The sequence below is a fragment of the Ochotona princeps genome, chromosome 8 (assembly GCF_030435755.1).
Source record: "Ochotona princeps isolate mOchPri1 chromosome 8, mOchPri1.hap1, whole genome shotgun sequence".
Classification (NCBI taxonomy): domain Eukaryota; kingdom Metazoa; phylum Chordata; class Mammalia; order Lagomorpha; family Ochotonidae; genus Ochotona; species Ochotona princeps.
The window spans coordinates 81,507,358-81,520,244 of NC_080839.1; the positions used below are offsets into that span (position 1 = coordinate 81,507,358).

At 58.9% G+C, this 12,887-nt stretch overlaps 1 protein-coding gene across 1 annotated transcript in view; it reads left to right on the plus strand.

Annotated features, from left to right (window-relative positions):
* Window positions 1–12,352, plus strand: part of EIPR1 (EARP complex and GARP complex interacting protein 1) — a 92,167-nt gene extending 79,815 nt beyond the window's left edge. Inside the window, exons 6-9 of the mRNA XM_004582578.2 lie at window positions 7,074–7,210; window positions 9,302–9,469; window positions 10,135–10,302; window positions 12,121–12,352. Of these exons, the coding sequence (XP_004582635.2) occupies window positions 7,074–7,210; window positions 9,302–9,469; window positions 10,135–10,302; window positions 12,121–12,295 (648 nt within the window). The 3' untranslated portion in view covers window positions 12,296–12,352. The remainder of the gene's footprint in view (window positions 1–7,073; window positions 7,211–9,301; window positions 9,470–10,134; window positions 10,303–12,120) is intronic.
* The last annotated feature ends 535 nt before the right edge of the window (window positions 12,353–12,887 follow it).

Consider the following 12,887-nt stretch of genomic DNA (forward strand, 5'->3'; position numbering starts at 1 on the left):
CCACATAGAAACTGAGTGTGTCCCACACATTTTGGAGCTATTCCTATCTCATTAAAACAGATGACCCTTTGAGAGCTGCGATTTCAGGCCACGGTTGTGGGCTGAGGCTTTAGGATCCTTGGTTTTTACAAAGAAGCTGTGATCTTTAAGAAGGTGTAGAGTTGAGTAGCTTCCTCATTTGCCGCTGTGTCCTCACATCTTACTATGGCATTGACACATAGCTTTTGGTTTTCTAAACATTTCACGTAATAATTATGATTTTTAAAGGACTTATTTAGTTTTATTGGAAAGTCAGGTATACAGAGAGCAGGAGAGACAGAGAGGAAGATCTTCTGTCCGATGACTGATTTGCTCCCCAGGTGGCCACAATGGCCGGAGCTGATATGATCTGAAGCCAGGAACCAGCTCTTTCGTGGGTCTCCCATGTGGGTGCAGGGTCCCAAGGCTTCGGGTCATCCTCGACTGCTTTCCCAGGCCACAGGCAGGGAGCTGGATGGCAAGTGGGGTGGCCAGGACACAAACTGGCACCCATATGGGATCCCAGTGCATGCAGGGAAAGGCCTTTAGTCACTTAAGTGCTGGGCTCAGCACACAATTATTTTTGTTATGTTATTTTAGTCTTCCAGTTAGCTTTTGAAAGGAAAAATACAGGAGAAATCCCTGGCGAGGTGGCTGTGCCTAGCACCTGAGTGTTGCCCACATTGCGGGCAGGGTTCTGTCTGGTGGCAGAGGGCAGGTGGTACACCTGGAGAACTAAGCGTTTCAGAGGACAGAGCTGTTGACCATATGCAGCCCTGACTCAGCCCTACCACCGGTGGGGTCCTGTGCAGAGCCCCGACTGCAGACGCACAGTGATGACTGTCATGCTTTGTCATTGGTCAAGGGCTGTGGTGGCTCGGCGGTGCCTTGGTTCTGCTGGGACAGGCAGGCCAGTGGCCCAGGGAAAGCGAGCACCCAGGCCTGTGTCCAGAGCTGTGTAGGGAGGAGCTGGGCCCGGGGCGGGTTGTGATCCTCAGGTCTGGCTCAAGGCCTTGTAGTTTGGAACGTGCAGCCTTGAGGTCAGGTCTGCTTTGAGTCTTACATATGATTTTTTCAGAAATGGAGCAAAGCCCTTTCTTCTTCCTGCAAGTGGAATCTTTGGTGGTGAAATGAACTGAAAATGAGGCTGCGTCAGATTCCCTCACGGCACAAGTGCAGAGGAGGCCGCTGACAGCCCTCAAGCTGGCCACCTGTGTCTCTCTTATAACATGTTCCCACTGGTCTGTGTGTCCTGCTTGCCCGTGACCTGGGACCTTGGGACCTGGTCTGCGGGACCCTGGGTGCCCACCTCTGTCTTTTCCCCAGCACCTGCTGTGACCTGTTCTTGTCCTCTGAGCACAAGCTGTGGCCTCTGTCCTGACCTGAGAGCACATCTCCATGAGGTCCCCAAGGGTCAGTGGGCCTCAAGGACTTGCAGGAGCTCCAGCCCTCCACTCCCACTCTGTTGGCCTGTGCACATGTTGAGCACTGTGAACCCCAGCATACAGCATGGCGTCGCTGCGCTCAGGCCCGGGGCAGCTCAGAACTCCCCCGGTGACTCCAGGCCTATGCATTCAGTCACAGTGAGGGCGGTGCAGAGTGCTGCCATCCGCTCCCTGGAAGTGCCCCTGTATCTCAGGTCACCCTCAGCCCTGCGGGGCGTCTCCTGGTGCCCCAGGAGGGAGCAGGTGACTCAGGAGCAGAGCTGGAGCTAGGAGAGCAGGGTGTTGGCTGCAGTGGTTCGAGGCCAGGTGGGGTGCTCACGCTCCTGCCAAGTGCTCAGTGCAAGTGCCCGCTCCTCCGCTTCTGGGCCAGCGTCCTGCTACCTTATGGCCACGGGTGAAAGGACGATGGCTCGAGCACTTGGGTCCCTGCCAGGCATACCAAATGGGTAATTTCTCATGGCATTCCAGCCTGCTGGCTTCCGCTGGCCCCATCCCCAGCTCCTGTGGGCATTTGAGGAGTGAACTAGCAGATGGAAGATCTGCCTCTTTCTCCTTCCCCCTGTCCTCCCCCGGAGCTGGGAATTGCAGGCTGTGCAGGCAGAGAGGCTGCCCCTGGGGTCTGCAACGGGTATCGCAGCCATGGCGGTCAAGAGGGGTTTGCTGGCAAACTCAAGGACTGGCTCAAGCCACGAGGGAGTCCTGATCCGGAAGAAAACAACTGTGCAGGACATAAAGTATTCCAGAGTGTGCTGGTTGTGCTGCTCGCCCGTGCCGTCAGCCTCCAGCCACACTCAGCATCTTCCTGCTCCACCGTGTCACTGCAAGGTCCTTCCCACCTCGGGGCCGGGAAAGCAGGCTACTCTGCACCTCTGTAAGGACATGTGACATGTGCCATGGACAGGGCAGCGAGCCCAGCTCAGGGAGGCAGAGTCTCGGGGTGGCAGCTGTGGCTGTGCGTCAACCAGTGTGCACAGGCTCAGGCCGGGAGACCCCCAGCGGGGCTGCTGCCTTGTGCTCCACGTGTCACGGTCCTGCTGTTTCCTCGCCTGGCTACCCTTCAGGGCAGCCCTCCCTCTGGTCTCGTCATCATCCTCATGGGGGCGTCTGCTCCCCCGTGGTCTCCTCCGTTCCACCCGCCCGTGTGGCTCTGTGGCTCCTGGTGGCAGGCAGCGCAGGCTTTTGTCTGTGGCTGGCTCGTGGAGAGATGCCCACGTGAGCGGCTGTGTTTGCTTGTCGGGAGGAGCTGCCTTTGTTCTCATCCTGCCCTGCTAACATCTGGCCTGCAAGGGCTTGTGGGATGCCTTTAATCATCCCGCTTGGACCAGGATGCGCTGAATATTTCTCTTTAATGCTGAGAAGCAGACTAGCATGTGCCACGCACCCCGTGGAGTGCTTGCTGAGTTCTGTCTCTGTGCCACCAGGAAACCGAAAATCGTGATTGATTAACCATGCAGCGTGCGCCATGCTGTCTGCCCCGAGCAGCCCCTCAGAAATGGATGCAAAAATCTCTTTCAGGTTTTTATCAAAATTCACCTTGCAGGCTCCCCTGCGCCTGGGGTGTGGCATTCTCCTTTATCTGGGAGGGCACACAGTGGTGTGACTGACGCAGACTGGGAGCTGGATCCCGGCTCAGCCTCTCACCGGCTGGGTGGCCCGCAGCCAGCCACCTGCCCTCTCTGGGCTCAGCCTTTCCTGACTGCTGATTAGAGGGGCACCTGGTCTGTGCCCAAGCTGTGGGGTGACTCCCGGTGTGCCCCCACTTGCAAGGGCTCCCCTGGCCTCTGCTCGGTGCCTCATGTTCGTGTTCCTTTGCTGTTGCCATTTCACGGGCAACCATCAGGTTTCCTGCTGCATGGCCACATTCGCCTCCTGGGTTTTACATCAGCAACACAGAGTCTGGGTTTAGTGAGGCGTCCCCTCACACCGAAGGTGCCAGGTGCTTGCCCCTTCCCCAAATGTCTGAGACTGTGCCCCTATCCTGGCTGTGTGGTCTGCTTCTACTGTTTACCAGTAGCTCTGGTGGGTCAGAAGGGGTCAACTCTGTGGACGTTGGCGACAGGTGGCACCGGCCTGCATGCCCGCTTGCCCAGAATGTGTGGAGGCCCTAGGATCTGGGGTGGCAAAGTTAGGTGCAGGATCCCACAGAAGCTGCCCTCAGGGTGAGCATTTGGGTTTGTGGCTTAGATCCCATGTGCTACATCAGAGTTGGGTCCACTCCTGCTCAGCTCTGCCCAGGTGAGGGCTCCAGGACCAGTGTCCCTGCCTCCACCTGGGAACCCGGGTGAGGGCTCCAGGACCAGTGTCCCTGCCTCCACCTCGGATTCCCGGCTGGCAGTCGTGGCTCCTGGCTTTGGCAGACCTGGTGCCAGCCGTTGGGGACATTTGGGGAATGGGCCAGCGAAATGGGCTTTCTTTGTCTCCGTTGAATTTACAGTACCGTGTGTGCCAGGAGGTTGGGGCTTTTGCTTGCGTGTTGGAATTTACAGTACTATGTAAAGATGCGACCTCATTTTCATCTTTCTGGAAGAACTGATAAAATCAGTGTGTAATAGAACATTAACTAGAACATAATAGTGATTAGAGAATATTTAGCCTTTAATCTATCCTGCTTACTGATCTTATTTTTAAGGTGCATTTCTTGTCATCAATACATAATGATTAATGAACTTAGCTCTTCAGAAAGCTAAAAATGTCAAATCTATAAATATTTTAAATGTTTTATTTGGCTTTCTAAAGAAAGTTAAAACATTGAACTTAACTGTAAGTTGTAAAATTAAGGTGAAAGTTCAGCTCCCTGATACCCTTGATAACATGTACTTGAGACTCTTAAGATACTTTTATGTATTTGTTTAATTAAAAGACGTTATTAGAGGGTGAGGCGGAGGACAGGAGTGAGCTTCTGTGCTGTGGTTCACTTCACAAATGGCCACTGCATCTGGGGCTGACCAGGCCACAGCCTGGCGCCTGGGGCCGGCTGGGTGTCCCCACGCTGGCAGGGCCCGAGCGCTTTGCTGGTAGGAAGCTAGGCAGGAAGTGGAACGGAACGGCTCCCTGATGGCTGCCACCTGCAGGCAGCTCAGCCCTGTTTCTCATGAGGCAGAGCCTGTTTCTGCCTGTTTGTGGCGTCTGGTTCTCCTGGAGGAGCTGCGTGCCCTTACTGTGCCCATGAGCTCTGAGCCTTGCCCGGGTCTGGCGCTGCCACAGGGAGCCCCAGCGGCACATGCAGAGGCGTCACCACAGCCTTGCCCACCCTGAATTCTCGTGGGAAGGGGGACCTCTGAAATCTGTCCTGCTGACAAGGGGACTCACCTCTCTGTGGGCAGCGTGGTCAGGGTGCATGCATGCTCCCTGGGTCTCTGCCTCTCTTTGGGTGCCAGGCAGTGGACTGTCCGGCTGTCTGCTCCTGGCTGTGAGTAGGGTGGGCTGGGGGGAGCAGGTGTGAGGGAGCTATAAGTCCCTGTGACAGCAGCCCTCATCCCCAGCTTGCTGATCCCAGCACACCCTGGTGTCCAGGCTCACGTTGCCCTTTTGGGGAGCTGCTGATAGTGGGGAGTCCCTTCAGCCTTGGCCCACCAGTGCTGCTTCTCGTCTGCCTAACCCTGACTCCCCGCCCCCTGGTGTTCTGCTGCACGTGGCGGCCAGCCGGCTGCCTGCCGTGAGCGCTGAAGCCCCCATGCCCGTGAGGCTCTCACTGCCTCCTCGGCCACGTGCCCAGGCCTTTGTAGCCTGAGCATGTCCTCACACGAGCCTGCCTGTCTGGTTTGGGCCTCAGCCATACCACCTGAGTCTCCATTCACTCCACACCCCCTGACGCTGCCTGGCTCCTCTCCAGCACAAGTATGTCCCTGTCGGAACCCCTGGGTGCTCAGCCCTTCCCTGTGTTCTGGTGGGTCCTCCTGGGCTGCCTGCCTTGGCTCCCTGTGCAGTAGGGAGCCCTGGGCATCTGTGGCATTGAGCAGAGATCATGATGTCACTGTTGGACACGTTACACTTGGTATACGACTATGAGGACAGCGGCTGCTCACTGCGGGACTTGTGTCTAGGCAATCTCCTCAGTGGGCCGGGGAGGCTTTCTGGGCCAAGTGCAGAACCACGGCTCTGAGAATGGACCAGCAGCAACTGCCCCTGCCGTCCCAAGAACTTGGGGTTCTGGGGCCCGGCAGCGTGGCCTAGCGGCTTAAGTCCTCGCCTTGAAAGCCCCGGGATCCCATATGGGCGCCAGTTCTAATCCCGGCAGCTCCACTTCCCATCCAGCTCCCTGCTTGTGGCCTGGGAAAGCAGTAGAAGACGGCCCAATGCGTTGGGACACTGCACCCGCGTGGGAGACCTGGAGGAGGTTCCTGGCTCCTGGCTTCGGATCGGCGCACACCGGCCCATTGCGGCTCACTTGGGGAGTGAATCATCGGACAGAAGATCTTCCTCTCTGTCTTTCCTCCTCTCTGTATATCTGACTTTGTAATAAACATAAATCTTAAAAAGAACTTGGGGTTCTGTAGCTAGACCACGGTTCCCTAAGCCACAGCTGCTGGGGCCTAACTGGGCCAGTGTCCCAGGAAAGCAAAAGTTTCCAGTGTTGGTCTGAGCCGTCTCTGAGGGAGGAGGCAGCTGCTCAGAGCCTGGAGGACTTGGCAGGACCTGGGCAGCCAGGTCATTGTGCAGGGCTCTGTAGGACCCCGAGGCCCTCGGCAGGCAGTACTCCTCGCCATCCTGGGTCCCCATCCTGCCCACAGGCCTCTGGGCCGCCCAGGCTTTGAAGTGAAAGTGAAGTGGTCCTTCCTGGCCCACCGTCTTTGCCCAGCCCCAGTGGGGGCGCCATTGTCTTCAGCTTCGTGCCAGGGTTGCCTGTGTATGCTCTTCAATCCCTCGTCATGCACCTAATCAGATGACAAAATCCTTCCCTCCCAGGGCAAACACGTGCTGGCTTCCGGCCCTGGCAGGACGGCCGAGAGCCTTCCACACCCACTGGCTTGGCTTGCAGCACCCTGCTCATCCCTGCCCTCTGCTGTGCCCTGCCTCACCTGGCGGCCAGCCATAGGCCCCTCGGAGGTTCCCAGGGTGACTTGGGGACCGTGGCTTCCGTGCAGCAGGGGTCTGTGGAGGCAGAGCTGACGCCCTGCTTTTTTAGAAGCCTCTGCATGAGCAAATGATGAAGTGGAGGTGGAAAACGCGTGAAGCCTTCGGCAGGAGCCCCTCATTGGCACATAAGTTACGGGCGAGTTCCTCTGCTAGAGGCTGCAGCCCCACAGGCAGTGCCCAGTGGCTCCCGGACGCCTGCCTTGGGTGACGGGGCAGGGGAGTTGGCTGGAGAGCAGTGTTCAAGTCCCTGAGTTCCTGCTGAGCTGAGGCTGCTTCTCTCCAACCAGATGGGGCTCGCAGACCCTCCCAGCAGAGAGCTTCATATGCTTTCGGTTTGTGCTGTGCTCAGTCTCATAGCTATTCCCAAATAAACCTCAAGCACTCTTGCCTTTAATTGGAAGAGGACAAAGACAGAGCCCATCTCCCTCTCAGCACCTCCTCCGTGGGCTCCTCGAGTCTGGGACCTGCACCTGACTGCTCTGAAGTGCTCACTGACGCCCTCTTTCTCCCCTTGCACCCACATGGCTCTCCCAGCTGGCAAGCTCTGCCTCCCTGGAAGGCAAGGGGCAGCTGAAGTTTACAGCGGGACGGTGGAGCCCGCACCACAACTGCACCCAGGTGGCCACGGCCAACGACACCTCCCTCCGCGGGTGGGACACACGGAGCATGAGGTCAGTGATCCTCCCCCACCCACACTCGTCTCCCTGCCTGTCCTTTGTCACTGGACACCCATGAACACGCACCAGCAGGTGTGTGTGAAGGCACATGGCCTTGGTTCTGTCTGTCTAATGCTGAGCTAGCACATGGCTGCTGGGGAAGCCAGGCTGCGTGTCACTGTCCCTGCGTAAGTGACCATCTGCAAGGAGAGCTCAGATGAGGGCTCTGCCCATTCCCCAGCAGCACGGATGCCCTGGCTCTCCACAGGCCCCGGGAAGGCCCTCGCAGGGTCGTCTGAGCATGTCTGTGCCTTGGAGAGGCGCACCTGTCAGGCTATGGTATTTTGTCATCTGAGTAATTACACACAGCAGCCAGCAGTTCTAATGGAACAAATAAGAGCGATTTTTCTGTTCCACTAGTGGTTTTGATAGGCAAAGGAGTGATGGCGGGCACGTCGGTTACCATGGTGACGGGAGCCCGCATAGCTTTTTTAAGATACAGTTTATCCCCTCGGCACACCCTCATTTATCATTGAGCGGAAAAGGCGGCTGTCACGTAGCAGCTCAGTCTCTTCCAGGGTGGGGGCACGGCTTTAATCCGAGGCCCCCGTGAGAAGCCGGGGGCTGATCTGTGCCACCCCTCCTCCGCAGCAGCGTGCCTGCACGCAGGGGTGCTGTGTGCCGGCAGGAGCCGCGGCCTGAGATGCAGCCCGCCCTGCTGCCTTTGCTCTCCTTGTTCCTTGAAGCGGGTGAGGAATTTCGGTGTCCAAGGTTGGGAAGCTAAGATAATGGGTAGTAAGTGGACACATGTCCTGCCCTCCCCTGCTCTGCCTGCAGACGGGCTAATACCCGCAGTGGGTGACACAGGACAGGGCTCCCCATGTGCGAGGAGCTGTGGCACAGGGGAGCGCTGCCTCTCGGATGAGGCTGTGTGTGGCCGTCCGCGTTGCACTCCAGGGATCATCCGCTCCTACACTTGATCTTAGCCAAAAGGCCGAGAAGCAATGGGTCGTCCGTTCTTTGATTGCAAACATGTGCCTGGGTCATTTGAATGGCTTTGGGTTAGGGCCTCTTCCTTCAGGAAAAGAACACTGGGGAATGGCAGGGATGCCGGGTGTGGACACCTGTTCATGACAGAAAGGGCCTGAGGCTGGAAGATCGACCCGGAGGGAGGAGGGCGGGGATGGAGCTGACCTTCCTGAGAGCTGAGAGCAGTGCAGGGCACGCTGTCCCTGCTGAAGCAGTGACAGACAAGGGCATTCCGTGACCCAGGGGGGATTGTGGTCCCACTGTGAGGGGGTGGGAGGACAGTGCCCGGCTGGGGGGACTGTCCCCTCCTGGGGACTCCCAGCCTCGGAGGGAGCCGCGTGAGCAGCACCTGACTTCAGACCACATGAGGAGCAGGAGCTCTGGAGCTCTGAGCTTCCGTTAGAAGGCAAGCGTGTCATTTTACATGTGTACACAGACATACGTGCGCGTTGCTTGGGTGTGTGCTTGTGTGTGAGAGCACTTCCCCGTGCAGGGTTGTGACCTTCCCCGTGAGCTGGCTGCACAGGGCTGTCCGAGTGCTGTCCCTGGGGGCGTGAGCAAGCCAGCTAACCCCGGCATGACAGACAAGCAGCTCGGCCTTCATCTGTCTTCACGGCTCTTCCAGATTTTCTTTCTTATCTCTCTCTCTCCCCCCCTCATCTCCCTTTCCCTCCCCCTTTCTCTCTCCCCCTCCCTCCCTCTCTCCCTCTTACGCTCTCGCTTCCTTCCTTCCTCTTACACTCTCTCCTCCCTCCCACCTGACCAGCAGTACAGCTTCTGCCACCCCCATCGTCTGTCTTGTCCTTTTCTTTCCTCTCTGTGTCCTAACACATGCCAGCTGTCTGTCCCAAAGGCGGTCTCCAGGGCTGCCACTGTCCTGCTGGCAGCTGCAAACCGCTGCCATGGCACGAGCACATGAGGTGCCTCCACTAAGCCCTGCCAGCCCTGAGCTGCTCCCTGTTAGGCTGGGTTGCAGTGCCTGGTGCCGTGGGCTCTGAGCAGCCTCGGGCGCAGTAGCTCCCTGGGTGCCTTGGGTGCCCTGGGCCGTCTGCATGTGGCTTGTTGTCCCTCCCCCAGTCAGGTGTACTGCATCGAGAATGCCCACGGACAGCTGGTGCGTGACCTTGACTTCAACCCCAATAAGCAGTACTACTTAGCGAGCTGTGGGGATGACTGCAAGGTGAAGTTCTGGGACACACGGAATGTGATGGAGCCTGTGAAGACCCTGGAGGAGCACTCCCACTGGTAGGCTGAGGGGCCCAGGCTGGTGGGAGTACCAAGGAGGGGTGCTCCTGGGCTTCCTGCGGCCCTGGGCTCTGGTGGGCAGGAGGCCTTCACAATGACCGTCCTGCAGCCGAAGGATTAAGAAGCCCCGGATGACCACATTCCATCTGGCAAACTTCATGGATACTTGACTTAGTGCACACCTCCACAGGCCGGGTGTGCTCAGCCTCCGCGGCCCGGGCCCTGGACCCTGCGTGGTGGCCGCTGCTGTAAGTCACAGGCCGGGTGTGCTCAGTCTCCGTGGCCCGGGCCCTGGACCCTGCGTGGTGGCCGCTGCTGTAAGTCATAGGCCGGGTGTGCTCAGTCTCCGCAGCCCGGGCCCTAGACCCTGCGTGGTGGCCGCTGCTGTAAGTCACAGGCCGGGTGTGCTCAGTCTCCGTGGCCCGGGCCCTGGACCCTGCGTGGTGGCCGCTGCTGTAAGTTAAGTTGTTGCTGATGCTTCTGCTGCTGTGGACAGTTCCGGAGGCCCCCGTTCCCTTTGCAGGGTCAGGCTCATCTCCACCTGCTGCGACTGGGCAAACCCAGCTCTGCTGCAGAACTTCCTGGCAGCTGCGGCACAGGCAGGGAGGGTCCCTTGGTAGATGCCACCCGCAGGAGGGTCACCCCTGCTGTCCGTTCTTCCACAGGGTTTGGAACGTGCGCTACAACCACTCTCATGACCAGCTGGTTCTCAGCGGCAGCAGCGACAGCAGAGTCATCCTGTCCAACATGGTGTCCATCTCCTCTGAGCCCTTCGGCCACCTGGTGGACGATGATGACATCAGTGACCAGGAAGAGCACCACCCGGAAGAGAAGTAAGGACGCACGGGGACAGAGTGCCCCCTGCAGGCTGGGAGCCATCTTCTCACAGAGCTTTCTCTAATATTTATTTATTTGAAAGGCAGTTACAGAGAGAGAGAATACTTCATCTGCTGGTTCACTCCCCGAATGACTGCCATGATTTGGGCTGGGTTCAAACCCAGGAGCTTCTCCGAGTTCTCCCATGGAGGTGCAGGGACCTAAGGCCCAGGCCATCTTTGGCTGCTTTTCTAGGCCTTCCAGCAGGGAAACGGAGCAGCTAGGAGTAAAGCCAGTGCCCTATGGGATGGCAGCACTGCAGATCATGGCTCCATTTGCCGCACCACAATACTGCTCCCCCCATCACCTCTCACTGTGGGTGGGCCTGTCCACACTGCAGGTCCGGGTGGGTTCTTTGGGGGACCTGCCTGGGTGTGCGGTTCCTGTGACCTGTTCCCTCTGGCTGGTGTGGCTCACAGCCAGGGGCGCCCTTTGCATGCGTCTTTCCTTCCCTTGCCGTATACCTCTGTGAGGGCTCACAGATGGCCACCAGTTCCAGCCTCGGCTTGGGGATGATGACAACTGACAGCTGACCTTCATCCACCCCGGGGTGCTTCCTGGGAGGGACGTGTTGTGATGGGCACCTTTGCCATCCTGGACTTGGGAGCGTGCGCTCAGAGGCACTGGCCCTTGGAGCCCGCAGCTGACACGCAGTGGAGCTGGCGCCCAGTCGTGCTGCATCCTGGGCCTGGCACATCCTGCCTCGTGCTTCTAGGCCTTATTGCTTCTGTGGTAGGCAGACTTCCCAGGGCGGAGCTCGCCCTGCAACACACGGGGTCCTCAGTCCCCGCCTTAGGGCTGGCCAGGCCTCGTCGGGGCTCCCGTCCAGAGTGGAGCACGGGCTGCTGTTGTCTGCAGGAGGAGGGGTGGAGCCTCAGGCTGGGCACTCGCGGGAGCCACCCTGTGCTCCCCCGGGGATTCATACTTGTGTTGGCAGCCGTTTGCTTCTGGAGTCTGAGAGGAGGCAGCTTTGCAGTGAAGCCCAAAGAGGGGGGACAGGTTGAACTCTAAGACAGAGGCACATCTGAGTCTGTGGGAGCATGTCCTCCAGACCCCCTTGTAGGTCACACACGGGGACCTGCAGTGTCCGCCCCACTGCCATGTGCACACACTTAGAGGAGTGGGGCTTCCTGCTCAGGGAGCCACAGCCTGGTGGGGTCTCCATGGTGACCCAGGGCTACTCTGTGTAGCCCTCATTACAGAGGGAGCAAGGCTGGGCTCCAGGGGCCTCTGGGAAAGCAGGGCTACACCAGAGGCCTGGCTTGGTGTTTGTCACAAAGCCTCAGCTGACCAGTAGCAGGTCCCCCTGCTAGGAACCAGGCCTCCTGGAGATAGCAGCAGCTCCAGAGACGGTAGAGAGGGTGAAGTGGGTGCGTCGTGGCCAGCCCTGGGGGAAGAAGCTGCACAAGCACCCATGTGCGGTTCTCTGCTGTGCACCAAGGGCTGGGGACCTGCAGATGGGTAGCCTTGGTTGCCAGTCTCGGGCACACAGGCCGAGGTTCCCTACTGGCACAGGCCCACATCCCTGGCTCGGGCCCTGTGTGTTGGGAGAAACTCCTGCTCCTGCTTTGTGAGTGCCCTGTGTCAGGGGTGCTGAAGGCAGTGACGCTCTTGGATGGGAGGCGAGAAGCCCAGAGGGCTGTGCGACCGGGCAAAGGGGCCTCGTCCCCTCGGTGCCTGGCCCCCTAGCCGGGTCCTCTGCTTTGCTTTGCTGACAGGGTCTTCCCCACCACGCTCCTCCTCTTACACGCTCCTGTCTGTGTGCCGGGTTGCAGGAGCAAGGAGCCCATGCAGGACAACGTCATCGCCACCTACGAGGAGCACGAAGACAGCGTCTACGCTGTGGACTGGTCCTCGGCCGACCCCTGGCTCTTCGCTTCGCTGAGCTATGATGGGAGGCTGGTCATCAACCGGGTCCCCAGGGCTCTCAAGTACCACATACTGCTCTAGCTGCAAGCGGCAGCCCCTGGCAGCGCGGCGCCTTGGAGGCCAGCAGCGGCTAGCAGACCCATGTAGGGTGCCCGGCTGTGGCCCGTGCCACACTGCTCATCCTGGCTTCTCACTGTGGCCTTGGGAAGGCTGCTCCCTGTCATCCTGGGAGTCAGCCTTGGCTTTTGCTCTGTGCTGCTGGGGACTCCCTCCCCTCCTTGGGAGCCCTGAAACACTGATCAGAGCCTCTTGCCCATTGCCCTCTCTATGGGCCCAGCTTCCTGCCACCTGCACAGGCCCGGTGTCCTCACGGGTGCTGTGTGGCCGCCCGGTGTCCTGGCCTGCTGCCTGTGGGTAGACGGGTGCCTGGATAAGCTCACAGCACTGTCAACTCCAAGTTTAACTTTTTCGCTGCAGACCTCTGTGTCAATACAGATCCTTTACTTTAAAACTTCTGTGGCCGCTGTGCTTGCTAGGTGAGCCCAGAGGGGGATGAGGGACCAGGGCCCGGGGTTTGGGACAGCAGGGGTGGCCACTGCTCTGCTCAGTCCTGGAGTTTGAACTCATTTCCTCTAAGCCTCGGCACAGGCAGGCTCAGGACACATACCATCCG